The following is a 14,503-nucleotide window of genomic DNA, read 5'->3' on the forward strand; positions in this document are numbered from 1 at the left end:
AGGTGTAGCGATATGTTCATCGTGATGGTTACCAGTACAGAGTTTAAGACAAGTCTCATAATATGCAGTGGACTTCTTGATAGCACCTGTAGAGATGAATAAGGGTGGCCAACTGACGCTGGGCACGGATTCTTCAGTGATCTCTTCAGCATTAGCAATACCCCATCCCTGTCATATGTCCATGGTAAAATTTTGTATCAGTATTTCAGTTGACGGCTGAGTATTTACCTGAGTAAGTAACGAAGTCGCCGTGTATAGCGTTACGCGGCAGCAGCTCAAACGAGTGAGAGGACAAGGAATAACGAAACGATGGATATAAATTAAAAGAGCCAACAAATAGCCAAGCCTATGCGCCTTGAAGCTTCTTCTCGATCTCTATCACGTCCGTCTCGCTTTCAACTTCTATCACACGGTTGACCTCCGCGTTGTTCCTCATTAGTTCCACCGCACCGGCGTACATCATCCTCTGTGATGGGTTGCAGTTTTCTGGCAGGTAGTATAGGAGTACGTATGGCACAGCAAGGCGTCCAGATGACTAGGGATACCCGTTAGCAAGGGTACGTCTATGCAATGGGGTCAGAAGCTGTGAATACCATCGTCAGCGGGTGGCTCAGTAATATGAAACGGGGCGACGAGTCAGGGAGCTCATCCGCAAGGTCTTCCATCTTCGAGTAAACCTCATCATCGCAGGGCCGGATTTCCTGGCTCTTTGCATCTATCATATCTATAATTTGCGTTAGCATCCGTTCTTACATGAGCGTATGCAGCTCTTCACTTGTGTCTCGCCATAGCTTTTATTTCAAAGGACCCGAGGCATGAATGACGGTAGAGATGATAGAGGAGAGTACATATTATAGCCTGCGGGTCTTTTGCTCTTGATGTACCCAGGCGGAATTTGCGGAGCTTCTCCTTCGTCTCGGGGGAGAATGAATATAGGCGTGAGTCCGACTGACGGGCGTGTTAGTTATTCTGTTAGGGACAGTTGGGAGGTATGTTGCATACCATGATATCCTATTATTAACTACTACTCCAGTAACACGTAGTCCTATGAGTTTGATATGTATCTCGATGGCTTGAAGCTGTGAATAAATAACAGTGATGGGTTAAGTTGATGTGATGTGGGGTGTAGTTAGCAACTTCTTTTAGCCCCCACTGGTCAACTACATAATTTCTTCTTCCTTTCCTTCTCCTTCTCCAGAACTTCATCCCCAGGATACTCATCTCGCACGAATTGGCCGCCCATGTATAGTCGCGTAGGCCAGCTAATCCGACACCTAAGCCGTCCTCTCCCTAACTACGCCCATAGCTCTGCCGCTGCGTTTCCCCCTTCAGCGCAGGTTCCGCCGTCAATGACATCATCAGCCTCGTCCGCGAAGGCGCGGGAAAACAGCAAGAAGACGATATGCACGGCAGCATGTCTGATCATTGGTGATGAAGTGCTAGGGGGTAAGGTGTGATATCTATCCCGTAGCTACTCTTGATACGCTCCCCTCGACTAACATGAGTCTTTTTGATTCTTCTTAGACCGTTGATACGAACTCCCCGCACTTTGCGGAATACTGCTTTTCCCTCGGCATACAATTGAAGAGAGTGGAAGTTATCGCAGATGAGGAGAGCGAGATTATCGAAGCCGTACGACGGATGAGCGAGAAATATGACTTTGTCGTGACCAGCGGAGGCATTGGGCCAACGTGAGTCTTGTCTGCTTTTTGGCCCTGGGATAAGAATGGTGCGACTAACAGCCCGACAGCCATGACGATATAACCTACCAGTCGATAGCTCGAGCCTTTAACCTCCCTCTCGTACTTCACGAAGAGGCCATGAAGCGTATGCGCCAACTGTCCAAGCCTCAACAGGCCGGCCCAAATTTCGATTGGGATACGCCCTCCGACGCCCTGACTGCACGACAACGCATGGTCCAACTCCCTACGGATAAAAACCTCCCTCTCGAAGACCAGGCTCTCTTCATCGATGATGATCTCTGGGCGCCTATCACCGTGGTAAACGGCAACGTCTACACTCTACCGGGAGTCCCATCGTTGTTCAAGAGACTACTGGCCGGTCTTAAACCGATATTATTGCCTCGCCTACTCGACCCCGAAGGGAAAGGGTTGCATAGGATATTGATTTCTACACCGCTGGTTGAGAGTTCGGTTGCGGCATATTTGACCGACTTGTCTGCGCGAGTTGAGCCAAAGGGCGTGAAGGTTGGAAGTTATCCGAGATGGGGGAAGAGGAGGAATACCGTCACCCTGGTGGGTGCAGATCTAGAATTCCTGGAGAGTCTGGTGCCGGAAGTTGAGAAGAATGTTGAAGGTAGAAGGGTACAGAGGGAAGACGAGGATGATCCGTCTGATGTCGAGGAAGAAACGATATAGCAGGCCTCTCCATATTTAGGTTATGGAATTGAATATCCATCAAGGAGGGTGTAGGATATTATGATTTCCTGTAGCCTGCTTTTCTTGCCGCATTATAAACGTCTTATCCGCGTCATGGTCAATTATTAAAGCAACAAACGACCTGCTACAGGTCTCTCAGCTCGATAAATAGAACGGCATCTAGACCAAGGCAGCGGTAAATCTCGAGCCTGTGTGCTATATAGCCTTTCAACTCTGATATGGAATGTGCCGTACTACGAGTCTACGACCGCGATAGGCAGATAGTAAGAAAAAAAAACATACGTATTGAGCTATTTTATGTAGGAAAACAAAGAAAGCATTCAAACAACGAACGAAAGAACCAGAATCTTCCAGGGCAAGGCAATAACGGGACATGGTATAGTTACGCCACTCATGCTTCAGGCATATCATGCCGTCTCTTTCTCTCTTCAGGTTCTGCGTCACTTACATAGGCGAAAATAGGAAGATCCAACTTGACATGCACTCGGGAGCAGCAATCAGACAGGGCAGGGGCAAGAGGTACAAAAACAACGTGTGGAGAGCATAACGATGTAAAGACAGTGTATATTGGGATATCAGTATAGATCAAAACGCAACACGAGGCACGGAAAATAGCAAGGGAAAGAGAAGGGTTAGAATATACTCACAGTGAAAATATTAAAAAGAAGGAAAGGGGGAAAAGAGACTCACAAGATTTGGACAAGAATGAGATAGATAGGTAGGAAATTTGATGATATCTTCCAGACTCATTTGTTAAGTAGGTAGAGGGTGAGGTGCATATGCATCTCGTTCTCACCACGATACCAAGATAATCGAGATGAGGAGGTATTAATGGAAAAAAGAAAATGAAATATGGAAATAGACTTAGAAAATAACAGCCAATGATACTAACAGGAGAGGTGTATGTGGTATGGAACGCAGCATGATAAGAGAAGTTTTGCAGTGACCCCAAAAAAACAATATAACGAGGCCGATGTCGAGAAACACAGAGGTAGAGAGCGGGAATTGGGGTAAATGGTTAAATAATAAAAAAAAAAGTAAACAAGAAATGGGAATAAAAGAAATAGCAGAAATAATAGAAATAGAACGGGAAAAAAACCAATAAAGAGTATATATCGACACCATGAAGTTCCAGATACAATAAATCATCAGATGGTCAAGTTGTAGCTTTGCTGAAAGGTCGAGGATAGGGTTGATTCGGTGTAAGTGCAGTTCTGGGCAGATCCGGGGGGGTTGAGAAAGCGAGCGTTTCAGTGGTAAAAAAAGTAATAAAGACGATATGTGAGACGCCTGAGCCGGGCCTGTCTTTCCCTTATTATCTGATTGTTATCATCCGGTATATTGTTTTCGCACTCGTTGACCTGTTTCCTGTGTTTGTCTTTTGGTTTTTTCTCTCTCTCTCTTTTTTTAATCATACACCCAATTTTTGCAGCCTTCCCTCTGGTACCCTTTGTGCGCGGTCACCTTATCGATCTCCCTCCCTTTGACTCTTTGTTTCGCTTTACATGATAATGCACTTGGCGCAGCATCCGCCTTGTTCGCCTTGGTCGTCCATGTCCATCTTCCCTTCTGGACCTCTGGATCCGAAACCGCCACCGCCAGAAGAGTAAGACGACATCTCTTTGTTGTATCGGCGGATCTCCCTGACGATATCGTAAAAGGCGTTGTCGACGTTGATGCGTGATTTGGCGGATGTCTCGATGAATTTGCACCCGAAGCTTCGTGCCAACTTTTCGCCATCTATCGAGGAATTTGTTAGTATTGCAAAAAATGTCCACTTCACCTGCTCGATCGTAGATATTCATCGTGGGAAAACGAGATTCTCATACCCTCCTGTGATACTTCTCGCTCCTTCTCCAAATCGCATTTGTTGCCGACGAGGATGATGGGGAAGTAGTCCTTGTCCTTTACTCTGAGTATCTGTTGCTGGAAGGTGACGATTTCTTCGAACGACTGTCTGGATGTGATCGAGTAGACGAGTAGGAAACCTTCTCCGGTTCGCATGTACTGTTCTCTCATCGCAGAGTACTCTTCCTGGCCGGCGGTATCGAGCACGTCGAGCAGGGCGACCTCATCGTCGATAACGCACTGCTTTCTGTATGAGTCTGTCTCCGGATGAGCCTTTGTCTTTCTGTACGATGATTTACGCGACAGCAGGGGGAGGATAAAGCACCTTCAATTGTAGGATCGTATTCGTCGACGAAATGGCTCTGGATCAATTGGATGGTCAAGCACGATTTACCGACACCACCTCCACCGACGACGACCAGCTTGTATTCTCGAAGATACTGTAGAGCAATAATAGGAGGCGGTTAGCAGCCACAAGCAGAGACAGGACACCGTGGACCGGGAGGACTGACTCGTGAGGCCATGATGTGAGAGTATCCGCGAGCGGTATGGGAGATTCGTGAGGTCTGGACGTTTTCCCGACTGGCGGTCGAGGGAGAAGGGATATAGATGAGATGGAGATGTCACGGCCGGGGAAAAAGAAACCGCTGCTGATATTGCTCTGCGTCGGTCGGGATTTCAGCAGGAAGAAGTAATTATGCAGAGTTCAACGGTTCAAGAACAAGCAGCGAGAGGGGGTTGGAAGGAAAAGGGAAAAGGGTTCGGACGCTACCACACTACTCTCTACACTAAGCACCTCTACCTACTCTACCAAGTCTCTCTCTACTCTACGATACTACGAAGTCTCTCTCTACGATACTCTACGATACTCTCTACTGATACGGATACTCTACTCTCTCTACTCTACAATGCTCTACTGATATTCTCTCTCTACCGCGACTCTAGTGACTACCAGATCTGCCTCGGCGCATCCCGTATACAGAGAGAGAGCCAGTGGAGTCGCGACGCTGCGAGCGTGGGCAGAGACTCAGGATAGGAGAAAAAGGGGGCTGGAAGGGCGGCGCCATCCCAAGCGTAAACCTCCGGCAGCGAAGCAGCGTCCAGTCGCTAGCTCTAACCTAGCAGCTATCACCATCCAGAGAGGAGCGGAGATTGCAGCTATCACGGCGCATCAGACGCATTCACCGTGATGACAGCGCCATGTTGCACTAGATCTGCCTGATGTGCCGGCTCGTCTATCTAGTTCTGCATACAACATACACATACACATACACATACACATACAACACAACATACAACATACATCGACAGCAACATCGTACTCTCTCGATGGCAGACTGGTAAAGCAGATCAGCCCTGTCAGGGTTTCACTCGCCACCGGCCATCCCATGCTATCTTGCAGACAAGGGCAGCCGCACGCGGTATATAGGCCATGTCGCCGTACTACCCATCTCCCTGTCCACCGGCTTGCCGCTCCATATTTCACGTCGACTCGACTCCCAGCAGGCCAGTCGCTGCCATGCGGATGCAGGCAATACCTGACGAAGCGGATCTCCCTCCCTACCTTGCCGCGGAACCTTCTTGCTTGCGGTTTTCACCACTGTTTCGAGTATCAACGTTAAAACGCACCCCTTGTCTGTTAGCTGAGGTGTGATATGTGCATCATGCGCGTGGATATGCGGGTATGCCTTTACTTATGCAACGTAAATCACACCAGGCAAGTAGATTGACCTATGTAAGTCTGGCTTGAGATGAACATTGCTCGCCGTAGATCCGTATCGCATCTACTATTTCACGCTGGTTGGGGGAGCTGGTCAAGATCGATATCTGCTGTCGGAGATCATTCAACTCCGTGTCCTACTGTGATTGCATCGAACCCCCGCGATAGTGGCTGTCGCTAGGCTTTAAGTACTTGCTTAACTGACAGTCACATATGCTTGTCATCGCCTTTTCCATGCCCTCATGCCTGGTTATTGGGCAGTCGGCGTGGAGCTTCGGGTGATATCCAGCCATCAAAAAGTCAACATCGTCACGTGAAGTTCTTTTTTATTCTCCAAGGTGGATAAAAAAGATAAAAAGGATAAAAAAAGCTGAGCTTGGCGGATTAAGGGGCTGTTGATATATACATCCGGCTGATGATATAGCTCAGCGGCAGCTTCTTTTCTATATACATGGTCTGGCCATTCTCGATGTCCCAGATTCATCTCGTTTGCCTTTTCTCTTTTTCTTCTACTTCACGATCTTCGGTGCATGGTCGTGGGAGAGCCCTGAGATGAGCGTTAGCATGGCCCGGAACGGAAAATATGCGGGAGCATACGGAGTATCGGGCTGGCTATTGGGTAGCACTTACTTGATGCTGGGGGTAGATCAACGTATCTGCGATAACGACGTTCTCTGGTCGTCCGGCCGTGAACACGATAACTTCCGCAATGTCCTCTGCCGTGAGAGGGTCACAGCCACTATACCCGCCATTTTCAATTAGCCTGAGTCATCTATCAATTGGCAGCCGTGGAGGACGAGGAATGGAACTTACGCATAAACTGCGTCGGCCTTGGCTTTGTCTCCATAGAATCGAACGACGGAAAACTCCTGGGAAGATCCCGCATTAGTATCGTGTTCAGTCGCTGATGGAGGAAGGAATGGCGACTGCTTACCGTTTCTACCTGACCGGGATCAATCTCGATCACCCTGATGCGGGTTGCGATAAGTTCCTTTCGGAGAGCATCGGTGAAGCTTCGGACTGCCGCCTTGGTGGCACAGTAGATGCTTCCACCGGGATATGCCTCTCTGCCCGCAACGCTTCCGAGATTGATGATGTCCCCTCTTCCGCCGTCTGGCCTCTTTTGGAAGATAGGTAGCACAGCCTGAGTCATGTGGATCAAGCCATGTACATTGGTATTGAACATCACCTCGAGATCTTCCGCAGCGATCTCGGGAGCCTTTGCCACTCCTCTGACGAGTCCGCTTCAATCACCCAATCAAACCGTCAACACAATTTGATAAAAATAGAAAGTTGAGCTGGGGGCGAGGGGGACCGTACGCATTGTTGACCAAGATATCAATTTCCTTGAACTCTTCCGGCAGCTCGGCGATAAACTTATCGATATTCTCCTTCTTACTAACGTCCAACTGGATGGGAAGCACCTTGACGCCCTCGCCAACCTCCGCCTTGATCTCTTCGGCAACCTGCTTCAGCGCATCGAACCTCCGTGCGGTCAGGATGAGTTTCAAGTTCTTTGGCGAAGTGCGGGCAAATTCCAACGCAGTGGCCTTGCCGATACCCGAGGATGCGCCCGTCACCAAGATCGTCTTGCCATCAAGGCGCTTGCCCATCGCGGTGGCCATTGTCCGTCTAGCGCAGGTGTCGTGCAGGATCTGGGTGAATGGGCTATAGATCGAAGGTCGGCTACCGTGGAGGGTCGATCTTGACGTAAGGGCGTCGAGGGTTCTTATGCAGGCGCGAAGACGAAGCATGGGAGGGGCTGCCGGATACTCGAGGGCGCTGCCGGTACAGATACAAGGGTCAATTGGCCTTCCGTGGGCTTCCTTGGGCTTCCTGATGCTGGTGGTCACTCTCTGTTTTTCTCGTCTTTCGATGCAACTTCGCGTCCCCGCAGTCTTTCCTGCTTACTAAGTCGGCGTTACGGCTAATCACTTAACGCCGAGCTTAGTCATGGTCATGTGATATCATCGTTCCTGCATGAAAAAAAGACAGCAAAAGTTGTTTACATCAAGTTTACATCAAGTTTACATCAAGTTTACGTCAAGTTTACAGCTGGATATTAGACAGGAGCTGTTTAATAGACAGTCTGAGCATCTGTTTACTGTTACTGGTGAACTGACTTGTCCTGATACCATTCTCGAGGCATCCTAGGAATAGGAGTATACAACATGCCCGCCATTTATATATCCATGTTGATGTTTAAGCGCGAGACCAGCGTGACTCTTGTCAGAGAAGTGAGTCCCTTGAAGCTATACAGATGGAGCATAACTAAGCCATGTCTCAAGACCATCTCTCGCATGAATGCTCTTAAATACCAATGTCAAGAGCCCGTAGAACGGCAGCCCTATATCGTCTCAATCACCGGCGGGACTGGAAGCCATATGGGTCCTAACCAGGTGAGGGTAAATAACTTACCGCTGGGTCATACGATGCTAAAGGCTTGCCTTGAAAACGATGAAGCCTTCCAGAATTAAACATGTGTTTATCGTTACGTTCAGAACCATCGAGGATAGAGACTACTATGCCACACGCGATCCGGCGTGTAGGGAGTTTGCGGAATGGGTCATGCCACATCTTGAGAGCAACGAGGTTATCAGCTTTGCCCATGGTCTTTTTACAATTATGTAAGAGAGCAAAAACCTGGCTGGAAAGTGAAGGTTAGTCTACCTTATATCCCATGTGTATCAAGTTAGAAGTCCCTTGGTCTTGAACATTGCAAGGCTAACATATTTGACTAGAATGATGTAACAAATACCCCTAAAGATCATTATCTCTTTAGTTCTAGGCTACCAGGCTAGAAGGTTGCCTTCATGTTTCTTTGCTTTCATATATACCCATGAGTATGAGATACCTTATATTCTTATTCCCCCTCTCTCTCTTGATGTGCCTCTACGTCTTTCATTGCATGCTCTGCTCTCATACTGAGAATAGGTAAAGAGCCAATAAATACCCTTACTCTAAAAGAGTATCTCTAAACCAGGATAAAACGTAACTACACTCATTAAATCATTAACTCTACTGCATCTACCGTTGGCAAGCACCGTTTCTTACCCCTTTACCCTGCCTATCTTCACCCACCAGGCTCTAGATATCAAGCCCGCCGAGCCAGTCATCGTTCACAAAGGTGAATATAGGACATTCCCATCACTGCGTTGCGCGGCCATGCCCTAAGTCCTGCTGATAAAGGGCACACGTAGCAGGACGGGACATTTTCCTTTCTTTCTACCACCTTCCGGCATCTTGAAGTTTTTCACACAAATAGTGAAAGCTGCCGTCAATTTTCTTCTTTTCACGTTAAAGAGTGTTCTTGCTCTTTCTTCTGCCACCTGAATTTCATCAGTTTCTTTACTTGTGCTGGCTTCTGCCTCCCTTGTCCCCTGCTTGATGGCCATTATCTCGAACCGAGTGATCGTTTAGTCTTTGTCCTTCGATTCTCTCCCTCCTTCCAGCAGCTTTCCCTTCAATATCTCCCTTCATCATCAGGAGAAGCCGTCTTCCTTGTTATCGGGTTGAGCCTCGTAACTGCTGAAACCTCTTTGATCACAATACTTGCTCACTCGGCCCCATTTCACTCGTTTCTTTCTACCTGAAAAGTGCCGTCAACATGCCTCCCAAAAAGTATTTAAACTGGCAGCCCTTCGCCCTCGGAATTCTTGAAACTCGGGCCCTGGATACGCTCCAGGACCTGCCCCCAGCTCGCCACTGCACAGTCGGCCATCCTGCGCGGTTGCGAGAATCTGGTGTCCATGCCGCTGCCTTCTTCTATCTTGTCACGGCCGCGGACCCTGGTCCCTGGTATGTCATCGACGGTGTTTTGTGGGATACGGATAGCAACTCGAAGCTCTATGAAGGAACCTTCATAGTGCCCTACCGTGACCCCCCATCACGCCGTCATCGTTTTTGTGCTGAGTGGAACGAGGGACTGGGTGTGTTTATCGTTCGCAATGAGGTGACCGGCAAGGAGAATAAGCCACCACGTTCTCGCGGAGCAGCTTCAATGATCTCATATGATGGGTCTTCAGATGGGTTAGAGGAAGCTTGGGGCTCTCGCACTGTGGATGAGGCTCATTTGGTTGGAGATACGCTCGATACCAAATGCTTGCCTCCACTGCCTGGTGATTACTTGGAAGATGCCAGCCAATGTGAATCAGAAGGAGCCTCTTCTTCTTCTTCTGGGAATGGTGATGTATTGGCGGATTCAGGTTCTGGACACAGCCTTGATCCAGTCGACATGTCAACGACGTTGTATACTGCCATCGACAAGCAGAGCAACCCCCTTACGATTCAGACTCTTCTTTTAGGTCAAGCGCCAGCTAGCGAGATTGAAGCTATTCCAGCAGAGCCTAACGACCAGACATCAATCGCCTTACAAAAGGACTTGCACGCTTTGACTGATGAAGTCGATACGATCGATGTACAACACTTTCCAGAATCCCATGACGCGAATACGCCAGCCGGCCATGCTATAGATGAACTTTCCCACGACCTCGACGACACCACTGCCATCACACACCAGCTCGAAGACCCTGCCACTGAAGCTGCCGATACATCCTTCCCAGAATTCGTCGATCAACAGTCGACACAAGAGGAAGATGACGAAGCCGGCGCCGGTGCTGGTGCCGACGACTGGGAAACCAACAGCAACCCGTCAGACAGGGAAATCTCCGATATTGCGCACGACGAGCTACGCTGGAGAGATTACCTGACCGAGTACTACCCTCAGATCCATCACTTCAACTTTTTCGGCGATGCAATTGTATACCGCAGCTGTACTCCTCCCGAGGTATCACTCTTCGCCCTCATGTGTGGTCCCAAACCCTGGCACTATGATGTATCTTCACGAGCCGTGGCTGTACGTCAAGCACTGAAATTCGTCGACCCTGTCCTCTACACCGGATCTCTCAGGGATATCTCATCGTACAGTGGCCACCGCCTCATCAAAGCTATCACAGGGAACGTACACCAATTCTACACCGAGCACGGATGTTGGGTCCACGACATCGTCAAGTGGGCTCAGGAACGACCAATTCTCGACCCTACGGACTCGGAGTCGTACTACTCGGAGACTTGGCTGCCCGTTAATGGATGGCTGAAGGTTCATTGGAGGGTGCCTTCGCGGTACGAGTATCTAGCTGGAGCAGGTACGTCCAAACCTGAGAGGAAGGTTAGGCTAGCTCGTATGCCGAAGTCACCACTTTCAAAGAGTATGTCTGCTAGCGAATGTTAGGGAGAGGCGTTTATCATCGAGTCTATGTGCGGCATCTTTGGCAGGATTGGATGGTATGGGGTTTAGGGAGCTGCTTCAAAGGGTGGTTTGGTTGGAGGGTGTCGTCTTCTGTGGATTCCTGGGTGTTTGGAATGAGTGTGCTCGAGCGAGAACTTGATCTAATCTCGAGTTCTTCATTCTGCGCCTAGGGAGGACAACGAAGACTTCCCTGCAATCCTTGCCGTCGTATGATTGCTTTCAGTATGTCTGTCAACAAGAGGGAATACCGGTACGAATGGGGTTTGAACGGGATTTACTAGGTCACCTCCTACTTTACTTTACGAAAGGGCATTTATTGTGGAGAAAATCATGTTGATCTGGACGCAATGTATCTAAGATAAAAAGAATAAAAAAAAAACTAAAAATACTCATTGATTAAATCATGGCTTATAAAGAGGAGCGAGTATTGAACTTAAGATGCAGTGAGTTGGGTGATTTATCAACCTCGACTGTTCGTCATGTTAAACGTAAGAAAAGGAGAAATGAAAGAAGAGAGAGAGAGAGGGAGAGAAATATTAGTCCACCAACCGGCCACCTAGTCCGAATATCATATCATAGAGTTCACACCGACCTAACACCTAGCAGGGAAGCAAAGTCATGTATCATAGGGTAGATTAAGTATAAGAAAGGAAAAGAGAAACAAATTGATAGGAAGGGATTCCACCAGCTAGTTGACTGAGTAGTTGGTAGTTGGAAATGAGTAGAGAAGCCGTATAAGCCATATGATATGGTTGACTAATCTTCGTTAAATGGGAAAGTTTACTGTTTACTTCAAGGAAGCAAGTTCTCTCTCCTTCGCACGTAATGCTTCGCGCATATTCTCCGCTTCACGCTGTAGCTGAGCCCTTCGCGCGGCCTTCATGTTCTCTTCACCTGCCGCTGGAAGAGGCGGCGGCGGAAGGGCATGGTTACCGTGTGCTTGCGTAGTCGGAGGGTTTGCTGGATTCGGAGAATAAGAGCGAGCGCCCGCTTGAGGCTGTGCTTGAGGTCTCGAAGGTGTGTTCGAGCCAAGAGCAGGGTCGACGTGGGATTCGGTAAAGCCACCGTCTGTATGGTTGAGTAGGGAAGATATCGAACTCAGGCGTCCTGAGTTTGATAGAGCGCGAGCACCTGCTGGGTTTATGGGGGGGAGATGAGCTGAGGCTGGAATGTCGGAGTGTACGCGTGTGGCTGGTGGCGCAGCTTCGGCAGTCGTACTTTCAGAATGGGTTCGTTTCTTGGGGTTCGGGGAGCGGTTTATCAAGGAGTTTAGGCCTGAGGCTGTTTGGGCGAGTTCGGCAGGCGGGCTTCGGTGGTCGTTGGCGTGAAGTGAGGATGATGGTGGGAGAGTGGTTGTTGGTTTGCTGTAGTAGCCCGTGAAATCAACGGGAGGGGGAGCAGTGTGAGGATACGGAGCTGCGCCGTAGGCTGCTCCATGGTCAGAGTGGGCGTATACATTGTTGTCGGTATTTGTAGTCGACAGACTGGCGGCGTGTAGTTCAGGAGATGCGGAAGAATGGTCGGACGATGCAGCTCCTGGAGAACGGTCTCTGAGAGCTGGAACAACTCGTTTTCGTCTCTTGATGACGGTCTTTTTCATAGCAACCGGTCGATGGCTTCCGTGGAGTCTGTAATAGAGACCTAATAGAAATAGCTTTAGCAGGATATCTTATAGTTACGATATCGGGTTTTAACTTACCACAAGCATTACAGATAGTATTGCCCTGATCATCTCTCCTCCAGAGCGGAGTGAGCGTTGTACCGCAGTTTTGACAAGCCTTTGGCATCCCACTGGTATCCTGAGGAGATGCAGCGCTGTCCATAGCATCAAGTCCACTCTGAGCCTGCTCTTCACTCGTCTGGGCGAAAGCCTGGGGTGATGGCCGCGGCTGACGGACGGGAGGAGCTCGAGGAGCAGCCTTGTACACTCGGTTGTTATATGCCGGACAGCCATCACATCCCACAGCACCGCCTGTCCCGTTACAGCTCCCTCCTCCGGGACAGGTGCCTACCGGAGTAGAACCGCACGCAGTCCCATGTTGGGCCCCAGATGCGTCGCTGGCAGCAGGAGAAGCTCTTGGGTCTGATCCTGCACCATTTGCGTAGCCGCTGGCCCCGTTTGCTGCTCCAGAATCACGAATCCGATTTGTAGGTCTGTCGGTGTTTCTGGCTTTAAGGTATAGACCGCAGGCGTTACATATAGTAGATCCAGACGGTGATCTGCGCCACAAGGGTGTTCGTTTTGTTCCGCAGTTCCTTCAGAGAGGGATGTTAGCATAGATGTAGACAATAACAAGATACCAAGTACAACTACTTACACACACTGATGGCCGAGAAATAGCTCCGCATTCCGTGAGGCCTTGGGCGAGGTTCTCGAGCGACTCGAGCTCTCTGGACCCGAGTTCTGCTCCGAGGGCTGACCTTGTTGCTGTTCAGCCTGGTTCTGTTCCCTCGAAGGAGTATATCCGTCCGTCGACTCATCCATGGCGGCTGTAGCGGTGCTCGCCTTATCTCCGTCTGTCGACCTGCTGCTATCAAAGTTATCAGGTCGGAAATCTGCTACGCCGCGCGCCGAAGATACCAGCTGGTGTGCAGCATCCAAGTCCTCCGCTGACGGTTGGCGTATCATATCGCGTTTTGAAGCTGTGAATCCGCGTACGGTGTCTGATGAGGATCGGAGAGCGAGCATCTGCAGTGCTGTAGTGGATATTCTTTGTGTTTTCCCCGGCTTATGCGCAACGAAGGCGAAGGAGCAAACTTTGGAGGAGAGAGAGAGAAAAGGATCCGATGGTCCACGGGCAGTGTCGAGTCAAAGGCTAAGGCAGCCGTCGGCGAAGATGAGGCGGGAGCTTTGTTTGCGACGGGAGCAGTTGGTTCGTTTGATACAAGATGGTTTGCCACTAGTAGATGTTGAGGTGACGAGCAGGCACCAGCTGTGACGGCTAAGCACCAATAGCTTCGTGAGAATAGGATGGAGGTTGATGTCCTTGATCGCGCTGTGGTTGGCTTCAGCCGGATATCAGCTCGTGTTTTGCTAGTTCTCAGCTACGGCGCGACAGGACTGATGGTCAGCACAGGGGACTCCGCGACTGCAGGTGAACTCGACGAGATAGGTATTCAATATCACAAAAAGGCCGCCCAGTAGAGATGAAACAGGAAAAGACCTTGGACAAACGAGCAAGAGGGAGCGTGAGAGCGAGATGGGGATGATACGACAAGCGAATTACTTCACTCACTATTGGCCAGGAGGGCGGAGGATAAAAACTAGGCTACTAGAATCCGATGTAC

At 49.4% G+C, this 14,503-nt stretch overlaps 6 protein-coding genes across 6 annotated transcripts; 2 read left to right on the forward strand and 4 right to left on the reverse strand.

Moving 5' to 3' along the window:
• Positions 1 to 346: 346 nt before the first annotated feature.
• GIQ15_02431 (GMF family protein) lies at positions 347 to 1,005 on the reverse strand (the record flags this gene model as incomplete). Its single annotated transcript, XM_033549848.1, has 4 exons — positions 347 to 535; positions 594 to 724; positions 885 to 948; positions 1,003 to 1,005. 4 exons carry the CDS (start codon positions 1,003 to 1,005, stop codon positions 347 to 349), a joined length of 387 nt encoding a protein of 128 aa, XP_033407009.1.
• Positions 1,006 to 1,241: 236 nt separating this feature from the next.
• On the forward strand, positions 1,242 to 2,378 carry GIQ15_02432 (uncharacterized protein; the record flags this gene model as incomplete). The annotated part of the gene is made up of 3 exons (XM_033549849.1): positions 1,242 to 1,451; positions 1,525 to 1,691; positions 1,751 to 2,378. The coding sequence occupies 3 exons, from the start codon at positions 1,242 to 1,244 to the stop codon at positions 2,376 to 2,378; spliced, it is 1,005 nt and encodes a 334-aa protein (XP_033407010.1).
• A 1,522-nt stretch (positions 2,379 to 3,900) lies between these two features.
• GIQ15_02433 (ras-1) lies at positions 3,901 to 4,771 on the reverse strand (the record flags this gene model as incomplete). Its single annotated transcript, XM_033549850.1, has 4 exons — positions 3,901 to 4,139; positions 4,229 to 4,504; positions 4,573 to 4,687; positions 4,760 to 4,771. 4 exons carry the CDS (start codon positions 4,769 to 4,771, stop codon positions 3,901 to 3,903), a joined length of 642 nt encoding a protein of 213 aa, XP_033407011.1.
• A 1,710-nt stretch (positions 4,772 to 6,481) lies between these two features.
• GIQ15_02434 (uncharacterized protein) lies at positions 6,482 to 7,592 on the reverse strand (the record flags this gene model as incomplete). Its single annotated transcript, XM_033549851.1, has 5 exons — positions 6,482 to 6,514; positions 6,598 to 6,706; positions 6,781 to 6,836; positions 6,902 to 7,211; positions 7,288 to 7,592. 5 exons carry the CDS (start codon positions 7,590 to 7,592, stop codon positions 6,482 to 6,484), a joined length of 813 nt encoding a protein of 270 aa, XP_033407012.1.
• Positions 7,593 to 9,574: 1,982 nt separating this feature from the next.
• Positions 9,575 to 11,197, forward strand: GIQ15_02435 (uncharacterized protein; the record flags this gene model as incomplete). Its single annotated transcript, XM_033549852.1, has 1 exon — positions 9,575 to 11,197. One exon carries the CDS (start codon positions 9,575 to 9,577, stop codon positions 11,195 to 11,197), a length of 1,623 nt encoding a protein of 540 aa, XP_033407013.1.
• An 805-nt stretch (positions 11,198 to 12,002) lies between these two features.
• On the reverse strand, positions 12,003 to 13,904 carry GIQ15_02436 (GATA factor SREP; the record flags this gene model as incomplete). The annotated part of the gene is made up of 3 exons (XM_033549853.1): positions 12,003 to 12,856; positions 12,915 to 13,471; positions 13,534 to 13,904. The coding sequence occupies 3 exons, from the start codon at positions 13,902 to 13,904 to the stop codon at positions 12,003 to 12,005; spliced, it is 1,782 nt and encodes a 593-aa protein (XP_033407014.1).
• Positions 13,905 to 14,503: the final 599 nt, after the last annotated feature.

This window comes from Arthroderma uncinatum (assembly GCF_011692745.1).
Source record: "Arthroderma uncinatum strain CBS 119779 chromosome Unknown scaffold2, whole genome shotgun sequence".
Lineage (NCBI taxonomy): Eukaryota > Fungi > Ascomycota > Eurotiomycetes > Onygenales > Arthrodermataceae > Arthroderma > Arthroderma uncinatum.